The 26,989-nt window shown below is 47.7% G+C and overlaps 1 protein-coding gene across 1 annotated transcript in view; it reads left to right on the forward strand.

Annotated features, from left to right (window-relative positions):
* slc25a22a (solute carrier family 25 member 22a) overlaps window positions 1-25,299 on the forward strand; it is a 37,206-nt gene extending 11,907 nt beyond the window's left edge. Inside the window, exons 6-12 of the mRNA XM_007904794.2 lie at window positions 5,941-6,059; window positions 6,896-7,082; window positions 7,484-7,638; window positions 8,655-8,730; window positions 10,608-10,828; window positions 19,901-20,051; window positions 23,776-25,299. Of these exons, the coding sequence (XP_007902985.2) occupies window positions 5,941-6,059; window positions 6,896-7,082; window positions 7,484-7,638; window positions 8,655-8,730; window positions 10,608-10,761 (691 nt within the window). The 3' untranslated portion in view covers window positions 10,762-10,828; window positions 19,901-20,051; window positions 23,776-25,299. The remainder of the gene's footprint in view (window positions 1-5,940; window positions 6,060-6,895; window positions 7,083-7,483; window positions 7,639-8,654; window positions 8,731-10,607; window positions 10,829-19,900; window positions 20,052-23,775) is intronic.
* Window positions 25,300-26,989: the final 1,690 nt, after the last annotated feature.

The raw sequence follows: 26,989 nt of genomic DNA on the forward strand, positions 1-26,989 counted from the left end.
AGCCTGGTTCAGCTGGCCGCACTTTTGACTCCCGAGTCAGAAGGTTGTAGTTTCAAGCCTCTACATCGAGCCTTTGAATTCAAATAGTCCTAGGCTAATACTTCATTACAGGGCTGGCAATGTGGCACATGCCGTACTTTGGATGAGATGTTAAACTGAGGTCCCGTCTGTGCCCTGTTCAGGCATACGTTAAACATCCTATTTGAAAAGAGAAGGTAGTTTCTCTCTCCCGGTGTTCTGGTTGACAATTCCTCCTCCCCACCACCCCCGCTCGGATAAAATTGGTTATTCACATTAAGGCTGTTTGTGGAACATTGCTGTGCACAAATTGCCTACAAAATCTACAGTCACTACACGTTACAGTTATAATAATAATAATTATTATTATGTTACAGTTAAGAGCCCGTGGAGCGTTTTGAGATGTCCTCCCGACATGAAAGGCACTGTACCAAATGCAAGGATTAGTAGTATAGTAACCCATTGTGTTGGAGACACTTTGATGTAAGAATGAAATGAATGGATTATCTATTGAGCATTTGGGCACTTGGCCTAGGAATTCCACCTCAAGATTCCAAGTATAGAAGAGAGTAAGTAGTGCTTCCCCCTCCTTCCCCCGTCCCCTCCCTTCCTCCTGTCCTCTGTTGTACTTCTACTGCCTCCGCTGTGAGATTGAGGATTGATGTGGTTCAGTCCTGCAGTGCAGGACACCATCTCACCAATAAACTGAAAGTCGGGAGTTGGTTCTGTCTGACTTGGTCGGGTGTCAGAATATCTCCGTCCATTTACAACAAAGCATGTGTTTGTATAGCTAGTGCCCCTCCCGCAGAGTAGCGTCCCGGAGAACGCTTGACAGTTGCAGAGCACGATACTGAGCCGGGGAGAGGGGGGGAAGGGGACCGTAGGCACAGTCAAAGAGGAAAGGTCTTTCTTTTTCTGCAGCAAGAAAGCTGCTGGCTCGACCGCCACCCCCCATCTCCCCGGCCACTGATCGGGACGAACCCAGCGCTTTGGTTGTGTGGGATCTGGTGGCTGCCATCTCCTGTGCTGGGGGGAACCGAACTGGCAGAGCCTCCGGTGACTTTGTGCCGTCGGCAAGGTTAAGAGCAAAGCTGTCGGCCAGCGAAGAGCAGGGGAGGTTTCTCCTCTATCAAAGAATTCAATGGATCAGTCACCTTGTGGTTTTCCTTCAAGCTGAACGGCAAGTCAGTAAACTCCTGCTGTTCAGGAATAAATGCAGGCAGTTTTTTTATTGTGGCAGGCGAGTGAACCAGCCTTGTGTCCCATACGAGTCATAGAATCTTTCAACACACGCAGATGGAGGTTATTTACTCTGTTGCATATCGCCTCCATTGTCTTGTACTATATCGCCATTTAGTCCCACTGTCTGCCCTTTTCTCTCATCCCATCCCTTTTATGGTTGTCCTTCTCAAATATTTTTCTAATTCTCTTCTAAAAAGCCATTTGATGCCTGTTTTCAGTCTTTCATCCTGTATCCTTATAACCCTCTGTGTGTGTGCCTGTGTGTGCGTGCCTGTGTGTATGCGCGTCTGTGTGTGTGTCTGTATGTGTGTGCTGTAACAAAAAAAAATCCCAGCCTCTCCCTTTGGTTTTCTTTCTCTGATGAAGTTAAATCGATGCCCTCCAGTTACCACCCACTGGAAATCATTTCTTCCTGTTTACCTGATGCAAATGATAATTGAAAAGCCTCCATGTAATCCATCCGCAGCCTCCACTGTTACGGAGTAAAGGCAGTGGAGTGTAACTGCACGTATGAGAGTTGTGCGATGGTTTCTCTGGTTTCTGGGAATCAGCTGTTCTACCGTCACACAGTACAAAGCTTTGACTCATGCAACCCTCAAAAATTCATCACATTTTTACCCCAAGACCAAAGGGCGATCCCTTTGTGAGCAGAGCGTTTGCTACTGACCACGCGGATCCTAACCTTCAGGTAAATTTACGGCTCATTCCACGCTCCCTCTGCCTCACCTTCAGTTCACACTGACTGTTTCTCAGCCAGCCAGTCATTCAATCGTTCATTCATTCATTTATTCATTCTGCCCCTTGCAGGTGAGGTTTTGATTGGATATGTAAGAGGATATCCTTACAGGTAGGGGTTTAGACAGATTAAGTCTATGATGAAGAAAGCATCCAGGAGAGAAAGATAGGATGGCAGATTTTATTCAATGCATTTAATTATAAAGAAGTCCTGACGTTCTATTTACTGCTCCCTTTGGCTTTAAGATTCTCAGCAAAACCCAAAGAATTCGCGTAAGAATTCTTTTAACCCTGTAAGCCAAAGCCCTAACCGGTAGAGAGGTCCTTGCAGCGGGAAAGATGGATAGGCAAAGTGATTTTAGCTGGTTAGACTCCAGCAATTACCCCAACGCATGCTCTGCGGTCCCCAAGCCTTGGCTCTTGCTAACCTGGGCCTAATACTTTCTGGAATTAGGTAAGCAAGATACGTCCCCCGGGGTTAGAGCATGCATTCCATTCCAACAATTAAGCATGGTGATGAGTTTCCGCATGCTTCAGACACCCGGCTGATCAAAAATAAAGGATTTCTTCAATAATAGCCATGTGATATTAGATACCACCTCTCGCCGGGGAGCAAGCCGAGGATTAATTAACACTGGCTCAGTACCTTTTTGCTTGACCCATATGTTTAGGCTTCTCATTGAACACATTAGTAATGTACAAATCCTACTCTACAATTTGATCTGCATTCATAACACTGTTGAGAGAAAACAATTGCAAAGGCGGCAGATTCCACTTGGGTCTAGACTTACACTGTTTGCATATCAGAGCTTCCCAGGATTTGGCAAGTGCTTGAATATAAAGACTTGCTTTTGTGCAATCTGTCAAGTTTCCTTCAAGAACTGTGAAAACAGACTGTATACAACAATTTGCCAGATTCTGGTCGCTCCGAAATGCTTAGAAACCAGAATAAATCTAGGCTCTGCTGAATTACCGCCCCCCCCACCCCATATTAGATTTTACGAATAAGGAAAGAAAAGAAAGCGCTGGGTCTAAAATGTGGGTTTGGGCTAATAGCCCATAGTGCTAAACATGTACAAGTTCATAATTATGTCAATTGCCCACAAAAGGAATGACAAAATCACCTAAAATCCTTTAACATTGGTGGCTAATTGCATGATTGGAGAGGACTGGTATGCATTTGAACATGGGTTGGCCCCGTGGGCTATTAGCCCAATCCGCATTATAGATCCCGATGTCTTCTCTCCTGTACTCTTTTCAACAATGGTATTGTTTTCTCTGGTCCCATGTTGGCATATAATTCTACTACTACTATTGATAATCCTCGCATTTGATACAGCGCCATATCACGTCTTTGAGATGTCTCAAAGCGCTTCACAGGATACACTATCAAGCGAATTGTATTTTGTGGGCATAGAAACCATTCAGGGGAATTTCCAGTGGGCTCATAAAGCTGCTCTTAGAACCCATTGTCGCACACTGATTGCTGTAACTCTACTCATGTTTTATTTTCCTGTTAAGGTCACTTTAGTGAGATTTTACCGCATTAAAGATTTAGTGGAAAAGACGGATATATTTAGCAGTCGGGAAATAAATGAGACCTTCCTATTGGTGAGACAAAACTCTGCACACTTGCTTACACGCAAGATGTTTTCAGAAGAATCGCAAGCATGGCGAGGCACCATCCATCTTCTCACTTTGCCAGCTTCACTGAGCCCAACAGGACACCAGCTGGTGACCTCCAGCTCCATTTTATCTTAAATTTGCAGAATTGTGGAAAATACAGTCTTCATTTGGAAGAACTAACAAACCCACTTCCAACGCCAATTTCCCCCCTAAAACTCTGCACGACTGGACCTTAGGATTTAAGACAGAGTGATCTTGCAGGCTAAGGCTAGGCGGAATTCCAAGGCTCACTGTGACTGGCCGCCCGCTGTGACTGCTGAAGTTATTTCAGGCCGCCTGAGCGCTCACATTTGCCTGAATGGTCCCGACTGCCTAAGCAAAGCAACAAGCAACCATAGCTTAGCAACCAGCTCTGGATTGCAAACCGCACACATCCAGCACACTGACTACGTCTATGATGGCTCAGTTGTTTTGCTTGTAGCTTCTAAGCACGTTACCTCCCCCTCCCTTCCCTCAGATCCCCCCCCCCCCACACACATAGTGTTTGTGCAATCGAATATGTCTGTGTATGTGACGCACACATATTCAATTACACATTATTAAATAATAATAGATTTATTATAATAATAATCCTTGCATTTAATACAGACCCTTTCATGTCGGGAGGACGTCTCAAAGCGCTTCACAGAATTTACTTGCACATAAGCCCCATCATTTTTTATTAAGTCTTATTACATTTTAAATTTTAATTAAGAGTCATTTCAAAATATAGATATGCGGGGCCTCAACGTCACTTCATAACGCATAATAAAAATTATTGTACAAAAGTGTGGGGAAAAATTTCACCTGGAATTCGAAATTTACTCTATTTATAATAATAATAATCCTTGCATTTGATATAGCACCTCATCACATTGCTGAGACGTCTCAAAGCGCTTCACAGGATATATTGTAAAGTGAAGTATCTGTGCATTTTGTGGGTGAAACATGGCAATGAATTGCACACGGCAGCGTCCCACAAACAGTCGTGGAGTGAATGACCAATTTTACTTTGGGAAATGTTGGCCAGAACACCGGGAGAAACAAACTCCCGTCTCTTTCTGAATAGTGCCGTGGGATCTCTAACGTTCCCTTGAACAGGCAGACGGGAGCTCAGTTTAATGTCTCATCCGAAGGACGGCACCTCCGACAATGTGACGCGGCCCAGCACTGCATTGGAGTGTCAGCTTAGGCTATGTGATTCCAAGAACCGACGTGGGGCTTGAACCCACAACCTTGTGATTCAGAGGCGCGAGTGCTACCCACTGTGCCGGGGTGACACCTGGTATTTCAATGAAATTTGGAAAATCCTTGAATACAGTGTTAATTTTGAATCCTGTATGTGCGATAAGCTATGGCTTGGTGACGGTGGGGGGTGGGGGCTGGGGTGTATTGAGGTAACTGCTGACGATTAACTGGCTAACACCACAGAGCTTGCCCATTGAGAGCACTATCTCAAGGGCACAGGATAGAATTGGATCCAAGTCAGTGGGTTCGAGTAGCCAATACATGGAAACACATCTTGCAACATCCGCCACACGCTTGATCAATAGCTTGGAACGCATCCACTCGCTGAGTGCGACATGGAATATTACACAAATCAATCCCTAGAGGCCGGATTGAGTTCATTAAACTCAGCTGTGTAGAAGTCCCACCATCAGTTTGTACGGTATTGGTTTCCCCCTTGTTGTGCATCTTTCATCCTGTCTATTTTTAACAATACATCCATAGTCAGCTGCTCACTCGGAGGTCAAGGTCAGTGCCTCATTGACGGAGCTTCACCCACTCCCTGTTGTGTGAATACCATCTGTGTTCAAAGCACTTTGGCCTGTGAATGCACTCTGACTCTTTCCCCGCCCTCCCCCACCTCTCCCGACTCTTTCCCATTCCCTCCTCTCCCTCCTCCCTCATTGCAAACGTCCTTCACCTGGTCCCGTTTAAGAGATTTTAAAAAAAATGATGTAAAAATAACGAATTGAAAAAGAATACAGCTCATTAATAATGATAATAATCCTTGCATTTGGCATAGCGCCTTATCACATCGTTGAGACATCTTAAAGCGCTTCCCAGGATACACTGTGAAGTGGATTGACTGTACATTTGGTGGGTGAAACGCGGCAGCCAATTGCGCACAGCAGCATCCCGTGGACGGTCGTGGAGAGAGAGGCAGGACGCTGTGTCAAGAGGGTGAAGGCGAAAGGGGCTTGGCTTGGTTTCCATGGGTCTGACCAGATGTGCTGTGCTGTTATGGCACTGTACCCCTGCTGTTCCTCTTTACAGGAAGAAACTGACCTTGTTCAAAGAGATGCTGGCTGGCTGCGGGGCTGGCACCTGTCAGGTTGTGGTCACCACCCCTATGGAGATGCTGAAGATTCAGCTGCAGGACGCGGGTCGTCTGGGTAAGTGGCCGTCTGAAACGTGGGCCGACTCGGCGTGAAGCGGCGACGCGGTTGGTTGGGGGTGGATGGGGGGGGTGGGGGGGCGGTGGTGTGGGGGGGAGCCGCGGTTGGCGTAACGATGAACGATCCTTGCGTTGGACACAGGGCGAAGGCTCATCGTGGTGTGGAAACGCTTAAATAATAATAATCCTTGCATTTGATATAGCGCTTTTCACGTCGGGAGGACGTCCCAAAGCGCTTCACAGAACACAATGTAAAGTGAATTGACTGTATATTTGTGGGCGAACGCGGCAGCCAATTGCGCACAGCAATGTCCCACAAACAGTCGTAGATTGAAAATGACCAATTTATTATTGTTTTTGGTTTTGGAGGGATTATTATTAGGCTCTGTGTGGAGTAAGGAAACTTGCCCAAGGTTTCGCCCTGACCTGCCTGGAATTGAACTCAGGTCTCTCACTTACAAAGCGAGTGCTCTAACCACTGAGCTACAGGACTCCACAAGCGCTTAAAAGCGCTTCACAGGATTTTACCGCAATGCGGGACTTGTGGCGGAGCCCCTCAGCACGGTTGGCGCACTCTCTCTTTCTCTCTCTCTGGAGGGATGCAGCCTGCTTAGCTAATTCTGGAGAGTATTAGGGCCCAGGTTGGCAAGAGCTGAGGCTTGGGGTACCCTAGAGTGTGCGTTGCGTCTAACCAGCTAAAACCCGCGCAGCTTGCCACCTGAAACGCTTTGAGACGTGAAAGGCGGGGGCCGGGTGCAGATTGTTGACCCTGCTGCTACGTGTGCTCAGTGCTGGGCTGACGGACTTGCTTTCTCTATGTGCGATCGTACGCAGCTGCCCAGGAGAAGCTCATGGCAGCCCAGGCTGTGCCCGGCTCCGTGCCCATGGGATCCGTCTCCAGCTCAAGTCACGCTACCTCTGCGGTCAAATCCCAGCAGACTGCCACGCAGATCACCAAAGAGCTGTTGAGGAACAAGGGAATCGCCGGTCTCTACAAAGGACTCGGAGCCACGATCCTAAGGTAGGAAAGCAAGAGCAACATATTGAAAACTATATTGAGCGCATGTCGATCTTTCCTAATTGACCACTATGTTGAATGTGCGTCAGTCTGTCTGGATTGACTGCTCTGTCGCACGGGCAGGCAAGTGTGAGTGAAAGGCGGCAGCCAGTTGCCCGCGGCAGTGTCCCACAAACAGTTGTAGAGTGAGACAAGGTGTTGTGTCACGGTGGTGAAGGTGAAAGGGGTTTGGGTTCCATGGGTCTGACTAGTTGTGCTGTGCTGCTCTGGCATTTTACCACTGCTGTTCCTCTTTACAGGAAGAAACTGACCTTGATCAAGGACTTGTGTGTGTGTGTATGTGTTGTGGGGGTGGTGGGTTGGGGGAGCATTTGCTTGGCTGATGTTCTCTCCTTTGTTCGAAGGGATGTTCCGTTCTCCATCATCTACTTCCCACTCTTTGCGAACCTTAACCAGCTGGGTCAGAGGAACCCTGGCGAGAAGTCTCCCTTCTACGTCTCCTTCCTCAGCGGCTGTATCGCCGGCAGCACAGCCGCTGTACTCGTCAACCCCTGCGATGGTGAGACATTGCCGGCCGCTTGTATAGTGGTGGTGAGACACGGTGACGGCCAAATGCCTCCGTCCTGTAACTCAAGAGATTAGAGCGCTCGCCTCGCAAGCGAGAGAACCTGGGTTCGATTCCCGGCAGAGTGAAATGTGAGGCAAGTTTCCTTACTTCACACGCCTCTGTTTACCCAGTAGTAAGCAGGGTTTGCACCCGAGCTGGGAGTTGGAATCGAGAGGGTTGGAGGGTAAAAGGGGATTAGCGGGAGGTTGACCGAAGGCACAGTCAAAGAGGAAGGTCTAAAGACAGGCCTTGAAGGAGGCGAGAGAGGGGGTGAGGAGGAGCGATTCCAGGATGGAGTTCCAGAGGTTAACAGCAGAAAAGCTGAAGGGCCGACTGCTAATGGTGGGGTTGGCGTGGGATGTGGAGCAGTCCAGTGTCCGCTGTGCGGGGACACTGGGAAGGATGGTAAGGTGTTAGTAGGTCGGGTGGGTAGGGGAGCAAGACCACGGAGGGCTTTGAAAGTGAGGACGAGGATTTTAAACTCAATCCTCTGGGGGTTGGGGAGCCAGCGAAGCCAAGCGAGGGGTGGTGTGGGTTTCTGTGCACGTCAGACACTCAGCTGATCCCTGCAAAAAAACCTAAGACCTTCCGAGTCTGTACAGTGCAGTTACACTCCAGGTCCATGACCTCAACAGCAGAGAGCCAGCAGGGAAACCCCTCCAGCTGTGTGTTGACACTGACATGCTTCAGCTTTGCTATGTGAATGCTCAGTTCCTTTCATCGCACCATGCTCTCTCTCTCTCTGGTTAATCATTAGCAATGAGCACACACAGCGAGCGAGGCTGACTGTGTGGGCCTCCGGCAACTTGCGGCAAGAGTGCGAGTCTTGTGGATTTTCAGAGCAGAGAGTTTGTTCTGTACCGTGGGGGCTCTGTTTTTCTTTTCCTCAGGGATCGCTACCTTTATTAAGAACCTTTCTCTCTCTTTCTTATTCCCTCCACGTCCCCCTCCCCCTCTCCCTACTCCAGTGATAAAGACAAGGCTACAATCTCTTCAGCGGGGAATTAATGAAGACACGTACTCAGGAGTAATAGATTGCACCAGGTAATGGATGATGACAAGCCTTACTCATTGTGTTCTGTGCTCCACTTTGTAATGCGGGAGTCCCATAGCGTAGCGGTTAGTGCATTCGCCTCGCAAGCGAAGGGGACCCTGGTTCAATTCCTGGGCGAGGCTAAACCTTAGGCAAGTTTCTTTACTCCACGCGTTTCTGTATACCCAGCAGTAAGTAGGAACCCAGTTCTTAGTCAATTGGCGGATCGCTTTTCCGGAGGTAATAATCCCTCAACAAAAAATTTGGTCAATCAATCTACGACTGATTGTGGGATACAGCTGTGTGCAATTGGCTTCCGCGTTCCACCCACAAACTACACAGTCAATTCACTTTACGCTATATTCTGTGAAATGCTTTGAGACATCTCAATGCTGTGATAAGGCACTTTATCCAAATGCAAGGATTATTATTGTTGTTGTGAGCTCGCTGGTGCTGGGGTGCTGAAGCTGCTGGAGTGACTGGAATCCAACAACGCCCCCGGGTTCCAGTTCAGGGTCCTGCAGCGTTGCAACACAACCCCAGTGAGAGGTGACCAAGGCCGGGAATATTTGTCACTGTGTTACCTGAATCAGCGAATGATTAACCTGGGATTAAGGGATCTGACCAAAGGTCGAGGGTACTGTTGTGCCCTCAAGGTCACTTGAGAAGCGCTTTGAGACGTCTCAAAGGCATGATAAGGCGCTATATCAAATGCAACGATAATTATTATATAGAATAGGCCATAGTTTACTTTATCCCCTGAATTCTGCCGTTGAGATGTCTTTGTTGTATCCCGGGGTCGTTTACCATTCAGCGCAAATTAAGGTCCTCTACTGATTTACACAGCGAGGCGGGTGGATTGAGGCTGACCGGGGTGGGCTGACACAGGAATCTGCATTCCAGATCGTCCCCTCAGTGTCCCTGATCTAGGGTTAACTTAGCCAAGGTTCCATCTCCTAATCGCTCCTCAATGGGTCAGTTCAGTTCAGTCCCTTATGCATAAAATGAGATATTTAATGGACTCTTTAAGTTGGTTTGTCTCGTACAACTCCCAGACTCTAACCCAATCTGGTAGGGAAACATTGGCTGCCATTTTTGTTTACAAATGCCTTACAGTCACTACACCTTTCGAATTCAAGATCCTCATCCTCACCTCGAATTCAAGATCCTCATCCTCACCTACAAGGTCATTCACGGCCTCGCTCCCTCCTACCTCTCCGACCTACTATCCTCCCTACCTACCTGCCCGTATCCTCCGTTCCTCTGGCTCCGGTCTGCTCCACATCCCCCGCCCCAACCGCCCTACCATCGGTGGCCGGGCCTTCAGCCTCTCAGCCCCTAGGCTCTGGAACTCTATCCCCCAGTGCCTTCGCCGCTTCCACCCTTTCCTCCATCAAGGCCGGTCTCAAGATCTTTCTCTTTGACCGTGCCTTCAGCTCTCCTCTCGACTCTCTACCCCCTCCTCGCTCCTTCCCTTCCCTCACCCTGACCATTTCCCCCCAATGCTCGGGTCCTGACCCAACTGTACAGCGCCTTGGGACGTCCTCCCGACGTGAAAGGCGCTCTATAAATGGAATCTTGTTGTTGTTGTTGTTGCAGTGAAATCCTGTGAAGCATCATGAGATGTCTCAATGTAAAACTATTATTATCAATTTTAATGGCCTTTCCTCTCTCTCTCTCTCTCTCTCTCCCTCCCTCTCACCCTTGCTCTCTTTCTCCCTTGCTCTCTCATTCTCCCGCCAACCCTCTCTTTCTCCCTCCCTCCCTTCCTCCCTCGCCCTCCCTCTCTCTCCCGTTCTCCCTTCTCTTCCTCCCTCCCCCTCTTTCACTCCCTGCCTCGTCTCCCTTGTTTTTATGTTTTGTGCCCCCTCGGCCTTCCCTCTTGCAGGAAAATCTGGAGGAACGAAGGAGCTAAGGCGTTCCTGAAGGGGGCGTACTGCAGGGCCCTGGTCATCGCCCCTCTCTTTGGCATCGCGCAGGTTGTGTACTTCCTGGGGATAGCGGAAACCATGTTAGAAATGCTCCCCAGCTGGCAACATTAACCCAAAGCGGAGTTAATGCCCTCCCTTCTGTGCTACGGGCATTCAGTGCGTCAGCTCATCAGCACAGGTTTGGGAGGTGAAAACTCACAAAAATCATTGCACCCTCCTTCACACCCACCCTACCACCAATTCACCCCACCCACCACCCCCCCACCCTCACCAACACGCAACACTCAGCCCAGAAGCAGAACCTGTTCTGCTCCTCCAGATAATTCCTCAGATCAGTGTTTTTCCCCAGCCCCCCCCACCTTGTTCTCTATATATATTATTTGGGGGCTTGTGATTTTTATTGCCGTTCATGTTTAACACTAGGATGAAGACGTGTCCTGGGAGCATGAGGTTGGGGTGGTGGGGGGGGGGGGGGGGGGGGTATCTGTGTATATGTATGTGCGTGCGTGTGTGTGTATGTATGTGCGTGCGCGTGCGTGTTTGTGAACCAGTACCAAATTGTACCAGGTATATTGTTCTTCTGAACCGTGAAGTTGATCAGTATTGACTCACCAGCATGCTATTGACCCAGCGAGTCCCATTCCAATGGAGCAAAAGGTGCAGAATATATAGAGAATCAGAGTCTAACTCAGCTGCAGTGACTTGAGAGCCCTTTATCTGACACTAAGACATGTTTGCACAGTGCAGTCCATCCTTCTACCACACCCTCAGTCACTGTTATTGGTCTTGTGTTGCAACGCTTTCTTTGATTGTCTGACGCTAAACCCCCGGCCTTGAGGTGGAGGGTATAGAGATTATAGGAGGCCTAAAATTCAGCTCCATTCTGAATTAAAATTAGCGATTGCTCAGAGTCACATGAAAGTTCTCAAATTCAGCTCCTGAATGAAAACTGAATCGTTGCTCAATTCTGGGTGATGTTAAATGATAAGATAAAAGTGGGTCTTACAGGCTTGGTGGAATCCCGGTGCCTCAGGGGTTTATGCTATGGTGCAATACGAATTACATTTATATAGCGCCTTTCACATTGGGAGGACGTCACAAAGCACTTCCTTCCTGCAAACTGACTTTGAAGTGACCAGGAATTTTACCCTTTTGGGAGGGGAGGGAGTGGGGGGTGGTGGTGGGGGGGTGGGTGGGTTGGGGAGACCGACGCTTAAATCTTTTTAAAATTTGAAATTAAAAAATGTTTCTGCCTATAAAATTTGGGGAAGACTTTTGGGACAGGGACGGGGAAAAGGGGGACAAAAAATCTCCCAATTCAACCTCGATTTTTATCTTATTTAAAAGCAAAACCCTGCGTGTCAGTACCGCAGACGTGAAACAAGTCAAGCTGCTGGGGAGAGGGACCACACGCGAGGCTCTAGCCCACACGCGTGTCACAGCCATGCTGCCGAAACCCAACTGAGACAAACGCAATGTGCACAAAGGAACGAGGAGGGTGTTGGTGGTTGGGGAAGAAGTAATAATAATAATCCCTGCATTGCTATAGCGCCTTATCAAGTTGTTGAGACATCTCAAAGGGTTTCACAGAATATACTGTAAAGTAGATTGACTGTGTGCTTTGGGGGTGAAACGCGGCAGCCAATTGTGCGCAGTGGTGGCATTACCTCCCCCCACCCCACCCCGTTCTCCTTTTCTAACAGGGTGTCCACAAAGTTCTGTCACCCAACGCCCCGCCCATTTATTTCGACAGTGCATTGACCAAACAACTGAAACATGCGGAAGAATTATGTTAATTGTATTTAGAAGTACTTAATTCTGTTCAGTTCAAGTGTTTAACTGTAGATGTCCAGAGGATCGGTGCGTGTGATCTATCGTCGTATTCGTTGCCACACCTTCCGTAACAGGGATGGAGTCAGTGACGAGGTGAAATGCATCTCTGACAACTTGCTTCAGCTCCTCCGTAGTCTCATATCGCTGTGTTGTAACGGGGGGAAGGGTGGGCCGGGGGATGGGTGGGGGTTATCGGGACTTTGTGGACACCCTGTAGTTTCAAAATCCTTGCCTTGGAAGTGGAAACGTGGGAGCATTTTAATGTGATTGTACGCTGGTGTGTCAGTACTGATACTGATGTAGTATTATTGACTTCTGATTTACGTGACTTAAGGGGTTGCAGTTCCCATCCTTCTGGAGGTACTGAGGCTCTTTTGCATTCTACATTACCAATGTCGTTATATATCTATCTGTCGATCGGTTGAACAGGGATTTGAGCCAAGCGCTGGCTGTGTGGAAGAACCAACCAAGCACAATTGAGATCTATAACCAAATGACCAAGGAGAACATGAGTATGTATTTATATCTGTATGTGTATGTATATAAAATACCAGCTGTCTTGAAGGACTCGGACCTGAAAAACTTCCTGTTCCAGCTTGCCTCCCACACAATGAGGAACAACTTACAAGCTATACTGCAAGCCATACTAGTTCACCTCTTGTTGCACTTCTGGGGAACAGGGAAAGGGCCGTTAAATAGGATTGCTCTCAAAGGAGTCAGCACAGAAGCACAGATGGTATGCGCTGAATGGCCTTCTTCTGTGCTGTAAATTCCTATGGTTCTACGGTTCTCCCTTTCCCACTGAGATAAACCGCACAATCCTGACCGACCTCTATAAAGCTTTGACTCCTGATTTGGAACGCTGCGATGGCTTGCACGGATGAAAGGTCGGAAGATCTGCCGTGTTCTCAGCAGACGGCAGGCCAGGCTCAATGGCTTTAGCCGGCTATCACTTCTGGACTTTGTGGCTCGCACTTGTCATTAATACTTGACATCTTTGCTTAGAATGGGAATTTTCCGTGATGGGTCTCGCTCAGCGCCGTAGCTCTGTGAAAGCTCAACAGCGCTAACATCAGAGTGAGAAGCGATGGGGCCAGTGGGCGAGCAGGCCACTCTGTGAGTGCTGAGCTCCTGTTACTCCCGTGAAGCACACGCAAACCTTTCACTTGCTCGGTCTGTGCGATTGATGTAACGCACTGAGTATACGCTTCTGAGCATGTGTGGGGGAACTGAAGTGGCAGCCTGGGGGTGAATGCATAGGGTTAGATTGGGAGGGAGGGGGTAGTGTCACCATTCGTGATACTCTCCGTTAGGTGACTAAGTCGGATTTGCACTGGCTGTGTTTTGCGGCGTGTAGCTGTCTGTTTGGTGTAGTGTACTGTGTGTACAAATGATGTCAAGTGTGAATCGTTACTTGATGATTGATCCTTATCTGCAAGAATAGATTGTATAAAAGTATGACACCATGCTCACTTCCTTAGAGCAAGATATGTCCCTTGGATTGTCCCACTTCCTGGTTCTATCTCTTGCTTCAAGGTCTGCCTTGACTCAAACAGTGAGCACAAGTCAGGGGCATAGACCTTTCAGAGCTTCATGTTTTGCAAGGGAAGGAGAGAGAGAGAAACCCCAGAGAGAGAGGGGGAGGGAGGTAGAGTCATAAACTTATACAAGAATTAACCCACAAAGTATTAACTGTGATGATTACTTTGCAAACCATTTGTTCAGTAGAGTGAAGTTAAAGTGATTCATGATTCCATAACCTCTGCAGATCAGTCCCTTATGAAATGCCTCTATTCTTTTCTATTCCAGTGTTTTAATATTTAATCTACATATAGTTATTGGCTTGTTAATATCACCAGCTGCCAATGCTGCTAGCTTGCCAATTCATCCACTATTCTGCATTGCTTAACATTAGTGGGGGTTGGAGGGGATACTGATGCTGTCAGAAAGCTCACATGACAATTTGCTCCAGGGCTATTTCCCTGCTGATATTGAATGATATTGAGTGTCGAGAGTGAGGGGGGAGCAGAAGAGGGTCGTTGGGTTGAGTTCTCAAAGCCTCCCCTCCATCATCTCGTTCCGAACAAAATGTTCTGAAACGATAACATTCCTGGAAGAACATGGATTGAGAAGGTCTACATGCACACACACACAAAAAACACTAAGCAAAGTGGAATCACTGTCTCTGTGGCAGAGCCTGTTATACGAGATGGTGGATGAGAGATATCATTACAAGCAGCAGCACAGAACTAACTAACTGGCTTTGCGAAGGCTGGTCAGAGACAGCGAGGCACAGTCAGTGGTAAAAGGAGCAAAGGGTGAACTTCCTTGAGAATTGAATGTACTTTGTTGTTGCTGAGCGGTTTGATGCTACGAGTGCTGGAAAACCTTACTCGTCCCATTTTAACTGAAGTGCAGTCAACCCTATGTTGCACTGTTAAAAGTGTGTATGTGTGTGTGTGGGTGCGTCCCTTCTTGAACCCCATACACAGAACGAATTGTGCTTTCTGTGCTCGTGCATTTCAGTGTTTAGACGTTGTGTTGTTAGTCTTTCTGATCGATGTTCAATGAATCCAATGCATATCTTGTGTGTGTACGTGTGTGTGTGTCGGGGGTGGAAGAATGCCCTTCCTTCCATTCATCAAAACACACTGTAAATTCTGTGCAATATTACCCCCCCACTCCCATCCCCAAACGGAATGAACGGTAGTTAACGAAAGATTGTGGTGACATTCTGTGAATGTCTGATAGCAGGACAGGATGATGTGGTGGTGCGGGGAGGAAATGTATTATGCATCGATTGCAATCATGCTGGTTTGATTCAAGCCTGTATTTCTCTGTTGAGAGAAAAAGCCCCCCAGGTGAGTCTCGGGTCAGGTTGGAACACTTGCCCTTTCACCCGAAGGCGCTGGATAAAATGAGTTCAGTGCGTCGAATGCAAGTGCACTCTGATGTTTGACCAAGTTTAGACTGGCTCATCAGGTGAGCGTTGGAGACACAGACTCACTCCAGAAGCCTCTATGGCTGGGATCGTCCTCAGAACGTTAGAGATGGGTTTTTTGTAATTGGACAATCACTGTGTTAAGCCTGGTCATTGCTGTCAAGTCTCTATTTAAGTCGAGGGAAGGGTGGTTGAGGCCAGGACACTGGGACTGATATAAAAATCAGTGCGATTCTGTGATGGGCGGAGGGTGGGATGAGCGGACAGGAAGGGGTGAGTTTGGATAGGCTGAAGAGCCTTCTTCATCCAAATGGATCTTGTGTGAAGCTTCCTTCAGTTCAGGAGCGAAATGTTTTGCTCCAATGCATGACCTCGGTCAGTATCCTCTACTGAACTGCAACAAGCACCATTTGCTGATAGGACCAGCTAACCGGTTACACCTTAACCTTAGTTTCCTCCGAAGGGTAGAGAATGGGCATCATGCGAATTAGAGCGAGCGAGACGGAGAGCAAGGCTCTTAAAACACGGAACAAGGAGTAATTCAAAATAGGGGGAACTTTCAAAAGACTTACTTTTTAATCTGGATTTTTCTTGAATAAAAAGCATTTCTCTGGAATTTTAAGCCGAATACAATTAAAAAAAAAGGGACAGACTTGGGAGTGGGTCAGTGAATTGAAGTGAAGTTGAGGCATGTGTTGCAGCTTATTGCATGTTTCTTGTGGTCCTTTCCCTGGCACCATTAACACATCACTATGGTTTCATAGATTATTGGAGGAATCCAAAACAACAACAAATTGCATTCATAAGCGCCCTTCGCGCCGGGAGGATGTCCCAAGGTGCTGGACAGTGAGGACTTTACACCTGAGCTGGGGTTGGGGCGGGGGGGGGGGTTGAAATCGAGGGGTGGAGGGCAATGGCGGTGGTGAGGGTGGGGGTGAAACCCTTTGTGTGGTTAAAATGCTGGCCGTTTTAACATGTTCCCATTGCTGGCCGCTATCCACAGACTCCCTGTTGGAATACGCGTTGGAACACCAGGTGAGGATAGGGTCCGGCATAGCTTTGGAAGAGCCGTGTAGTGTTCAGCTCTCCAGGATGCTTTGTTGAGAGGGAGGGTAGCACTGGAAAGATGAGATCTTCACCCGATTGTGATTGTAAAGGTCGGGGCATTTGGTAAAAGTGCTGGACTTCAGCCCCACTGGCAGCCGTAACCCCAGGGAAAGAACGGGGAGAGTCAAAGGCCTCAGGAAAGGGAGAATGTTGTTTACATAAATTCCATTAGAAGCTCGTTATTTTCTTCTGGTTCCAGAGGAAATGCTTTGACCCTCTCGTTCTCAGCTTCCTGCTCCACTTTGACCACCGCTCAAACACAACAAGGCAGGACTTGAACAAACACATAGCATGTTTGCAATTCCCACCAGCTCCGTGAAGTACAAACAAATAGTGTATTACCAAGCACTAACTTTCAGACCGTATAGTCAGAGTGCAATTTTAAATGTCTCCATTCTGTGTGTGTGTGTATATATATGTATATATAAATGTATATTTTTTTTGTAAAACCAAAATGTTGTGTGCTGGACGACTTGAGCAATGGTGTGCGTGTGTGCCCACATGTGTGTGCGCATATACGTGTATGTGTACACGCGTGCGTTGCAAAACATGCATTTGTTGCAAAAACAATGGAAATAGGAACTTTTTAATGACATGCAAAACTGTGGAAAGCTGCAGCAAGTGTTTGCTTTAGCTGCCAGTTAAATAGGAACATCTGCTTATTCCCCCACCAACATCCCCCCCTCCCCTCACCCAGAGCTGTCAATTTCGAGTGAAATCCTGTTTGTCTTTAGTTCTCTGACCCTCACAGTCTTACCCTCACACCTTCTCTGCATCCCACTTTGTAGGAACGTGATCGAAAAAAGTTTTTTTTAAAAAAGATGTATTTTCTGAACTTGTGTCAGATATAAATTAATTTTTCTTAACGGCAAGACAACTGTAATGCTGTACCGTGCTGTTGTGAGTACTGTACCACTGTTATTTGAAGTGTTCATCTCTGTCTCTCTGTTCCCCTCTCTCTCTCTCTCTCTCAGACACACACACACTATATTCTTTGGCTGCTACACAAAAAAAGCTGTTTAAACTGGCAAAAAAGAGAAACCTTTGAGAGAAACAATTGTCAAATTCCGTGTAATTTATGTCATGTGACAAAATAATAAAGGTTACTGAGACCAAATGGCCACCTGTGCTTTTCCTTGCTGTATGTCTATGGCTATTGCTATTGCAATATTGTCTCTCAGCCCGTGTGAGAGGAATGTCTCACATTTCTGTTCTTTCAGTTTCAACGGCAGCAGGAATGTGATATACCCTCGCTGTTCCACCCAACTCTTTACACACTGACGGATCCTGTTACTCGTGGCTTTTGAATCTTTCTGACCGAATCATCAAAAGCCCTCTATCTCCAGCACAGGAACCAACCAGTGCCTTATTACACACTTGCTTATTTCAACAGTGTGTTGATAAAAACATCACACTTCTCAATAGTAATAATAATAATTAATAATAATGATTCTTGCATTTGATACAGCGCATTTCACATTAGGACGTCTCAAAGCCCTTCACTGAATATACTGCAAAGTGAATTAACTGTATATTTTGTGGGCGAAACGCAGCAGCCAATTGCACACAGTAGCGTCCCACAAACAGTCGTGGATTAAAATGACCAATTTATTATTAGTATTAAACACTTTCTACATATCTTTGTTGGCAAGATACATAGGGAGAAAGGCCGTGTGGCAGCAATATTACACCAGGTCTATCAGAGACTGTCGGTAATGGGTTCAATTATAAATGGTGACAACCCCATTCTCATACACCAGCTGTTTCCCTTGTTCCTGTCAATGGTAGAAGTTACCATGACCTAATGTGGGTTTGGGATTTAACGAGGCTGATGTAAAGGTGACAGGGTTAGCTCTGCACCACCTCCGACTGCAGCTATTTATAGCTGAGCAACCACACCCACACAGGGTATATTTAACCCCTCCTGACTGTGACTGAAGGTCACTGGAAGGTGGTGAAAAACACTGACCAAACATACCGTCACTACATTTTACAGTACATCCCGTGAAACGCTTTGACACAGAGGTCCTTCCTGGCGTGAAGAGGTCGCTTTTGTTCAAAGCCGTGTGCTGCGGTAATCGTGCACAAGTCTTGAGCAAATGAATCCGGCTTGGTTTGAAAGTGTACCTTGATTCCCTCTGGTGGACAAATACATGTCCGCTGCAGTAACTCTCTGTGTTCCATTGTCTTGGTGAGCCCCTTAACAACTGTTCGGTATAGTTCCTCACTGAGCTGTGAACCTCGGTGCTAGGGTGAACTTTCCCGACATTTCCATATGAACGAATGATGCCTCTTATATCAACGTGTGGCTCAGCTGTCTCCAAGCCTCCCACCTCCCCCCACCCCTCACATATCCCCCTCCCGAACTGCCCTGGCATCTCGCTTTAAGGTCTGGTCTGTAAAACGTCACTCTTGACAATCCAGCGCATGTCCATTACTGTACTGCGCTGACTTGTCAAACCAAACCATCATTTCAAATCCCAACTTGGGGCCTGAGCAATAATCTTCTCACCCAGAAGAGAGTGGCAACATATCAAGGTAAACTCACACACACATATTCACACATACACACCTATGCAGACCAACAGAGAGTGAGAGAGAGAGAGAGAGAGAGAGACAAACAGATGGATAGACAGATAGCCAGATACATACACACACATACATAACGTACAGGCCCTGCACTCGGGATAATTTTGTCAATATTCACACGGTATACAGACAACAACAAATGATATTTGTATAGTGCCTTTCACGTCAGGAGGACGTCCTAAGGAGCTCAAGACACACATATCCCCACACACATAAAATGTTCATACATACAGACACTGACAAACACACACAGCATTACAGCAAGAAATAATTTCGGTTCTTGTCAGTAAGTGCACAATGCAGTGTTGTTTTATTGGTCAAGTATCGCCACACCGCAACTATACCGTACAATAATTGCTGTGTGCCACCATCTAACAGTACACTGCATTCTCACTCTCTGCTGAGACGACTCATGCCGTTCTGGAAATTGACTGGGATATAGTGACTGCAACCGTACACACAACCTGACCTTGAGAAACTGTTGGAAATACAGACCTTATTGCAATACTCTCTATCTAGCACATCAGCAAGAGACTGGGTATAACACCCTATGGCCTGTGTTAGTGCATCCCTCACATTTATAATGGAAGAATTGACAATGTTTTATTGATCAGTTTCTGATGACTGTGGCTGTCACCCTTTGGAGGTGGGAGGGAAAAAAAGGCAGAGGGGTAGGGGGGGGGGGGGGTGATGGGAATGGTACCTTCCGATTCTCCATCTCTTAAGCTGCCTCACAAGCATCTCACCTCCCTTTTCTAACACTGCTTCTGTTTGATCTAGCTGGCAAGGCCCAGCTTCATCGCAGTCAAGACAGAACGTCAGAGGAGGAGGAAGAGGAGAAGGGAGGAGGGTTACAGGATAGACGACAAGACTTTGGCATCCTTTCCGAGGAAGCACTGAAGGAGAAGGGAAAGCAGAGAAGCGCTCGCAGGTAAGGGTTCCGCTGCTTATTTTCCAGGACACAGCCTGGTTAAAGAGAGAGGGAAAAAAAAGAAGATGATTCAGAGCAGCTCTACAAAGCGCTCTCTCTGTACATTGTGGGGTTGCAAAATTGGATGTAATTGTAACGCGAAGGTCAGACTCCCAGGGAGGGAAGGAATTACTGGATTCAGCTTTAAATAAGGGAGTAGGGAGCATTTTTGTTTGCTTTTTAAAAAGAATAGCAGACGGGCAGCTGGAAAAATTCCAGGGCAAGGACAGTGCAAAAAAAAATACTGCATTTAAATACTGTACAAAGAAGAGATCTTATTTTAGATGACTCGATTCCTCCCAAACTGTTAATTGCTTATATTTCATCTTTGTTTTCTCTCTCTCTCTCTCTTTCTCGCCAGACTTAAAAATCACCCACCCAAACGTGCAATTTTATTAACCATTTAAAAAAATTATTTTGTATATATATATATATAAATATATGAGGATGTTGGTTTGTATCTGAAGCAACGAAAGCTGCGTTCATCTTTTTGTATCAGTCTCCTAGAGCTCAGGAGGGAACGATAGATAATAATAATAATAATCCTTGCATTTGATCTCTCTCTCGCTTTCTTTTTTTTTGCTTTGTCGATGTCTGAAATGAACATTCACTGGACTGAGGATGGAGAAGAGGGAGGATGCGTGTAGGGCAAGAGTTTGTCATTGCTCTAAACTGCACCAGTCTGACCTTGAATACTGGGTTATATGCATGTGTGTGTATGTGTGTGTGGAAGGAAGGCAGGAGGGAGGAGAGGGGATTTAAAGATATTTTCAGATCAATCGCTCATCTGCCTTTGCTTTGCTTGTGATGGAGATGAACATGGGGAGTGTTAAAGGGATGGGGAGAGGGAGACAGGCCGGCTGCTGGATGCTGTGACTCCCAAATCGCTTTGGCGGAGGTTTGAGGGACGTGAATTACATTTGCTCAGCAAAACTGCACTGCACTGGGGCCAGAATCTTACCCTCTGAAATGCTGACGCACTTATGCCTGAGATTTGCTTTAATAGACCAAAAAGGGGTGGTGGGAGGAGGGGGGGAGGGGGAAGGGAAAGGAAGCGGGGGGGGGGGGGGGGAGGTTTGTCAAGATGGGCTTCAATGTCAGTGCCGTGATTATAATAATAATCCTTGTATTTGGTATAACGCCTTATCATGTCTTCCTCTCTCCCCACTTCTCCATCTCTCTTGGGGGAGGAGAGAAATTCTGGGGGGAGCTGGTTCTTGACATCTTTTGCTGTAAGATCAATAGTTGCGTTTGGCAGAGACATGGCAGCAGGCTGGCTCTCTCTCTCACCACATCCCAAAATCAGTGAGGGAGGTCAGGCACACGGCTGAAACGTACTCCCCTCCCTTCCTCTCCCCCACCCGCGCCACACACCACCACGGCTGAGTGGGTAAAGGCCCCATGTTGGTCGGAGACGTGCCAGGCGCCGTGTAAAGGGAAACTGTACGGTATTGCATCCAAAGCCCGGCCAGGACGTGAGAGACAAGGAGAAGGTTTCCTGTCATTGAAGCCCATCTTGAAGGTTACATAAACTTGGTCTCTATTCCCTTGAATTTAGAAGGTTGAGGGGTGATCTGATTGAGGCATTATATTATTATTATTATTTTTAAAATAATAAAGGGATTTAATAGAGTAGATACAGAGAAACTATGTCCTCTGGTGGGGGAATCCAGAACAAGGGGGAATAGTCTGAACATTACAGCCAGGCCATTTCAGAGTGAAATCAGGAGGCGGTTTTTCACCCAAAGGGTAGTGGAACTCTGGAACTCTCTCCCTCCAAAAAGCTGTGGATGCTTCAAGACTGAGGTGGATAGATATCCCTACCAACATCCCCCCAGTTCTGATGAAAGGTCATGGACCTGAAACGATAACTCATTTTCCTCTCTCCATAGATGCTGCCTGACCCGTTGCATGTTCCCAGCAACTTCTGTTTTTATTACAGATTTCCAGCATCTTCTTGTGGATAGATATTTGTTAGGTCAAGGCATTATGGGCGGGTAATTTGACTCGAGGTACAGATCGACCATGATCTTATAAAACGGCGGAACAGGCTTGAGTGTGGGTGAATAACCTACTCCTGTTTCCTTGAAGGGTCTCCAGGCGAACCCCACAAACAAAGGCGTCCTCTCGTCCGTTTCACTGGGGTGAAAGCTGCCGTTGGAATCGATGTGAATCGCAAACCGTCTCGAAGGTTGGCTTGTCAATTCCCCGGACGAGCAGCAGCGGATGTGCTGCAAAAAAGAAAAGGAAGCCTCGTGGAAAAGCTTCTCTTGTTACACATCGGCTTCCTTACCTGTATAATCAATTGAGCTAATTCCCTTTCACTGGGCAGCCAAGCAGCCTGGCAGTCCCCAGGGTACAGCGTTTGCTGAGTCTTAACATGGCATCCACTTCATCATCGAATGACTTTACTTCAACAGAAGGGCAGGCTTGCTTCTCCTCTCCCGCTCCCTTTCCTCCCCCCCCCCTCTCTCCCCGCACCCCCACTCACTCGCCTCTCCCCCCTCTCTCTCTCCTCCCTGCCCCCCCCTCTCTCTTCTCTCTCCCCCTTTTCTCTATCTTCTCTCTCTCTCTCTCTATACCCCCCCTCTCCCACGCGCTCTCCTCTCTCCCCGACTCTCTCCCTACCCCCTCTCGCGTCCCCTCCTCTCCCTCCCTCTTTCTCTCCCCCCCTCTCTCTCCCCCCTTCTCTCTCTCTCCTTTTCTCTTCCCCACCCCTCCCCCACCTCCTGTCTACCACTCCCTTCCCCCTCTATATCTCGCCCTCTCCCTCCCTCTCTCTCCCCCCCCTCAATCTCTCCCCCCCCCACCCTCTCCCTCCCCCTTCTCTCTCTCCTTTCTTTCCCCCACTCCCCCTCCTGTCTCCCCCTACCTTTTGATCTCCCACTCCCTTTCCTCCTGCTTTTCTCTCTTCCCCTTCTATCTCTCCTCCCTCTCTCAACCCCACTCTCTCTCTCTCTCTCCCCCCCTCACGCCCTTCCTCTCTCCACCACCCCCCCATCTCTCTCTCCCCTCTCCCTCTCCCCTTCTTGCTCTCCCCTCTCTTTCTCTTCCTCTCTCCACGCCCCCCTCCTCCTTCTCTCTCTCCCCTTCTCCGTCTCTCTCTTTCCCCCCACCCCATGTCTCTCCCCCATTCGGAAGGTTTCCTTTCCTTGAAGAAAAAATTAATAATAATAATAATACGTATGTGGCAGGATAAAACAACATAGTTCCTATAAGCATCTCTGCAACTGGGACTGTTAATAAGACCATTCAGAAATGGCTTGACAAAATACCTGGTGAATAAAATATCATCTTCCTGCAAAAGTAGCTATTTTAGGAAGCTCAAATACATTCAGAAAAGTGACATTCATTCATATGTAACATGGCAGTGTTATTGTTCTGGCTCCTCCATCACTGAAAACCATTTAGAAATTACCTCCGCAGAGTGAATCATAGAATCGTACAGCACAGAAGGAGGCCATTCAGCCCATTGTGCCTGTGCCAGCTCTTTGGAAGAGCCATCCAATCAATCCCGTTCATTCCCTATGCCCCTACAAATGTTTCCTTTTCAAGAACATATCCAATTCCCTTTTGAAAGTTGTTGAGTGATTTCAACATCATAATAATAATAATAATAATTAATAATAATAATCTGGTAAATGATCGAGCCATTGACCTCTATGTTATGTGCCCTCTGTGGCAGGTCTTCGGTGGAGACTGTGGAATATGAAAGGCGAAGACAGACCTGAAAAGGCGACTCCTTAATTAGCGACGAAGATTTGTTAGAAGATCAAACGATCGTGCGAGAGGCTTTGCCTTTGTGGATCAGAGGCCGGACTGAACACCATCGAAGGCATCTGGAGGCTCGGTGGAGCAGAGAGAGAGAGAGAGAGAAAGAGAGAGAGAGGTCGGAGCGGGTAAGGAAGGCAGAGAGAAAGAGAGAGAGAGAGAGAGCAGTGATGGAGACGAGAAACCGAGGTGCTGGGGCCAAGGCAGAGGGTAAGGAATCACCCAAGCCTGCGAGCTCCAAGGCCAGCTCAGCGGCGGGAGACAAGAAGGAGTCGTCGGGCAAACAAGCCGAGTCGGTGAAGAAGCCGGTGATATCGGCGGCACTGGCGGAGACCACCCTGACCAGCGAGACCCCCGCTCCCGCGGACAACTCGGCCAAAGCCCCCGCAGCCAAGCCCTCCTCCGAGGGCAAGAAGGCGACGGACGCCCAGGCGGAGCCCGAGGAGGAGGGCAAGGAGGAGAGCTCGGAGGGGCAGCCCCGCAGCGCGTACGATAACATGAAGCCCTACATCCTGGGAGGGGCAGTCATCGCTGGCCTGGCCCTCGCCATCACCGTGGCCTTCATGCTCCAGAGGAAATGAATGAGATGTACAAAAAAAAACTATAGCAAAACGCCACTCATTTTCTGCATGCGTGTAAATTGGAAAGGGATAGGGTTGGGGTGGCAGGGTTGGGGGTGGGTCGGGGGGGGGGGTGTTTGGGGAGAAAGTTCAGACCCTCCCTTGACGCCAATTAGTTTTCCGGTCCAAGTAGCGCTGTTGAAACCGCAGTGTCCTTCCACATCCCACTGAACTCCGCTACCATAACTCGGTACGTTGTAAAACTGGATTGTGTATCTATCTCCCCCACCGTCTTGCCTACAAAACCTATCGCATTGTTAAATGGGCCACACTTGTCCCCACGCTAGCTTCTTAGTCCTTTCACGAACCTTAATAGTAACTAGTAATAATCTAGTCCCCTGTAGGCGCTAGGTGTGCGTCGTATGCTCCAGTAGGGATCGTTGTAAGAGTAACTCCTTTTCCTCTAGCAGATAAAACAGAAGATGTATTTTCCGCAGCATGTGAACAGTTCCCTGGGCCCCCTTTCTGCATCCCCATATTCCCTTGTTCACTCCAATCGATGCCCTCCATCGAACAGCACATTGCAAAAAGAACGTTGCCTTTAATTGGGTCATTGCCTCTCTCGGAAGAGATAACAGGGGTCAGGAAGGCCTGGGGTGGGGTAGGAATGGGATGCAGTGAGATGGTAGCTGGTTTCCAGGTCCACTCCTGAGTGAAGCTAACAATATCTTTTTATTTGTGGGGGTCGGGATGGGAGGAGATAAGGGAGAGAGAGAGGGAGGGCTGTCTCAACAGTCAGTGGAGTCAATTTGTGGAAGGAACAGTTTGTCTGACCTTGCTGCACGTATTGGCTGTTGCATTTACCTACAAATACACAGTCACTACACTTAATAATAATCACCCTTGCATTTGGTATGGTGACCTTTCACGTCAGGAGGACGTCTCAAAGAGCTTCACAGGATGTACTGCAAAGCGTAGCGACTGTGGGTTTTGCAGGCAAACAATTACGACTTGACAGTTATCCTGTGAGCCAGCATTTTAATGTCGCAGGTCGATATCAAATGTAAACATTATTATAATTATAAACAAGACACACAAAGCTTTTTGTTTGTTTGTTGACGAATCCGAACACTGCTTTTAGTTCTTACTCCGTTGACTATTAAAGAAGATGTTTTCACCCAACCGGTATTTCCTAACCTGGTCTTTTAATTTCCCCTTCAATAAACAATAAAAAAGACAAGGATTTAAAAACTGCGAATGCAATATGACTCCAATTCCACCTTCGAACTTCCATTTCCTCTAGAAGTTACTAGTCAAGTTCCCTATGTGATTTGTCCTGGGCCCACTATTTAATTACACTGACAATGTCACATTTTACTTTGACTTAAAACAAGCGTATACATGCAATAAAACAGCTAAGATTTAAGAAAACAAACTACTAGTTGAGAGTTAATATTATAGATTAGCTGTGCACAGTGTGACCCATGCTGCTATTATTGTAACCCACTCCTATAACCACATACTCGGGACACTTGTTATTTATAAGTGTTGTATTTAGCTTCTAAGCACTTAGTTAAGACTGGCTGACTGATGTAGTGTATTTGAACTACTGTATGTATTCTTTACACTGTACATAGGCGTATATTTAAGAGTCTGACTGTCGGGTTGCTCTCGGCCTGTAATTCAATAAAATAACCATAATTTCACAAAGGTTCAATGTGATATGTTTCTTTAAGACTCAGCCCTTCCCACATTCTGAGTCGACCTGTGCCCGATACTTGGCGGTTAGAATCGGTCGTTCACCAATTGGTCGGGGGGGGGGGGGGGGGCGGTGGGGTCGACGTGCACAAGTCGGCTGCTGCGTTCGCCCTGCAAAAACACGCAGTCGCTGGACCTTACGCTAAACCGTGAAGCACTTTGAGGCGTTCTTCCGACATGAGACGCCGCTGCATCAAATGCAAGGATAGTAACTCCTGATAACTCGACCCTGGCTTAACTTGTCACTGTCACATCATGCTGTCAATATCCCAGCCACACCTTATTTACGTATTTATTCATCCGTATGCCCAACTCGCCACTCATCACTGACTACCTCATCACTGAGACCTTTACCCTTGGAGCGACAAGTTATCAGGACTATTCCAATGGCCTCCTGGCCGGTCTCCCCGGCTCCACCGCACACAAAACCCAATTGATTCAAAACTCCGCAACCCCGGACACTCACCCCCACGACACTCCCTACCCCCGTCGCACCAGTCATCGCCGGCCCCACCGCCTCCCGATCACCCAACGGATCCACTTCGAGATCCTCTCACTCCTTTCCAAGTCCCTTCGTGCCCCCCCCCCCCGGCCCCTCCGACCCGCTTACTCCCCCACTCCACCACCCGCTGCCTCCGCTCGGTTGGCTCCGGCGCCACCACGCGCCCTCCGCTCCGCTCCGCCGTCGGTGGCTGTGCCTTCAGCCGCTACGCCCCGAGACTCTGGAATTCTCTGTCACGATCCCTCTGCCTCGTCCCCTCCCTCCCCACCTTCAAATGCTGACTAAAGACCTTCCTTTTTGATCGCGCT

Source organism: Callorhinchus milii, unplaced genomic scaffold, assembly GCF_018977255.1.
Source record: "Callorhinchus milii isolate IMCB2004 unplaced genomic scaffold, IMCB_Cmil_1.0 Scaffold17, whole genome shotgun sequence".
In the NCBI taxonomy this organism is placed as follows: domain Eukaryota; kingdom Metazoa; phylum Chordata; class Chondrichthyes; order Chimaeriformes; family Callorhinchidae; genus Callorhinchus; species Callorhinchus milii.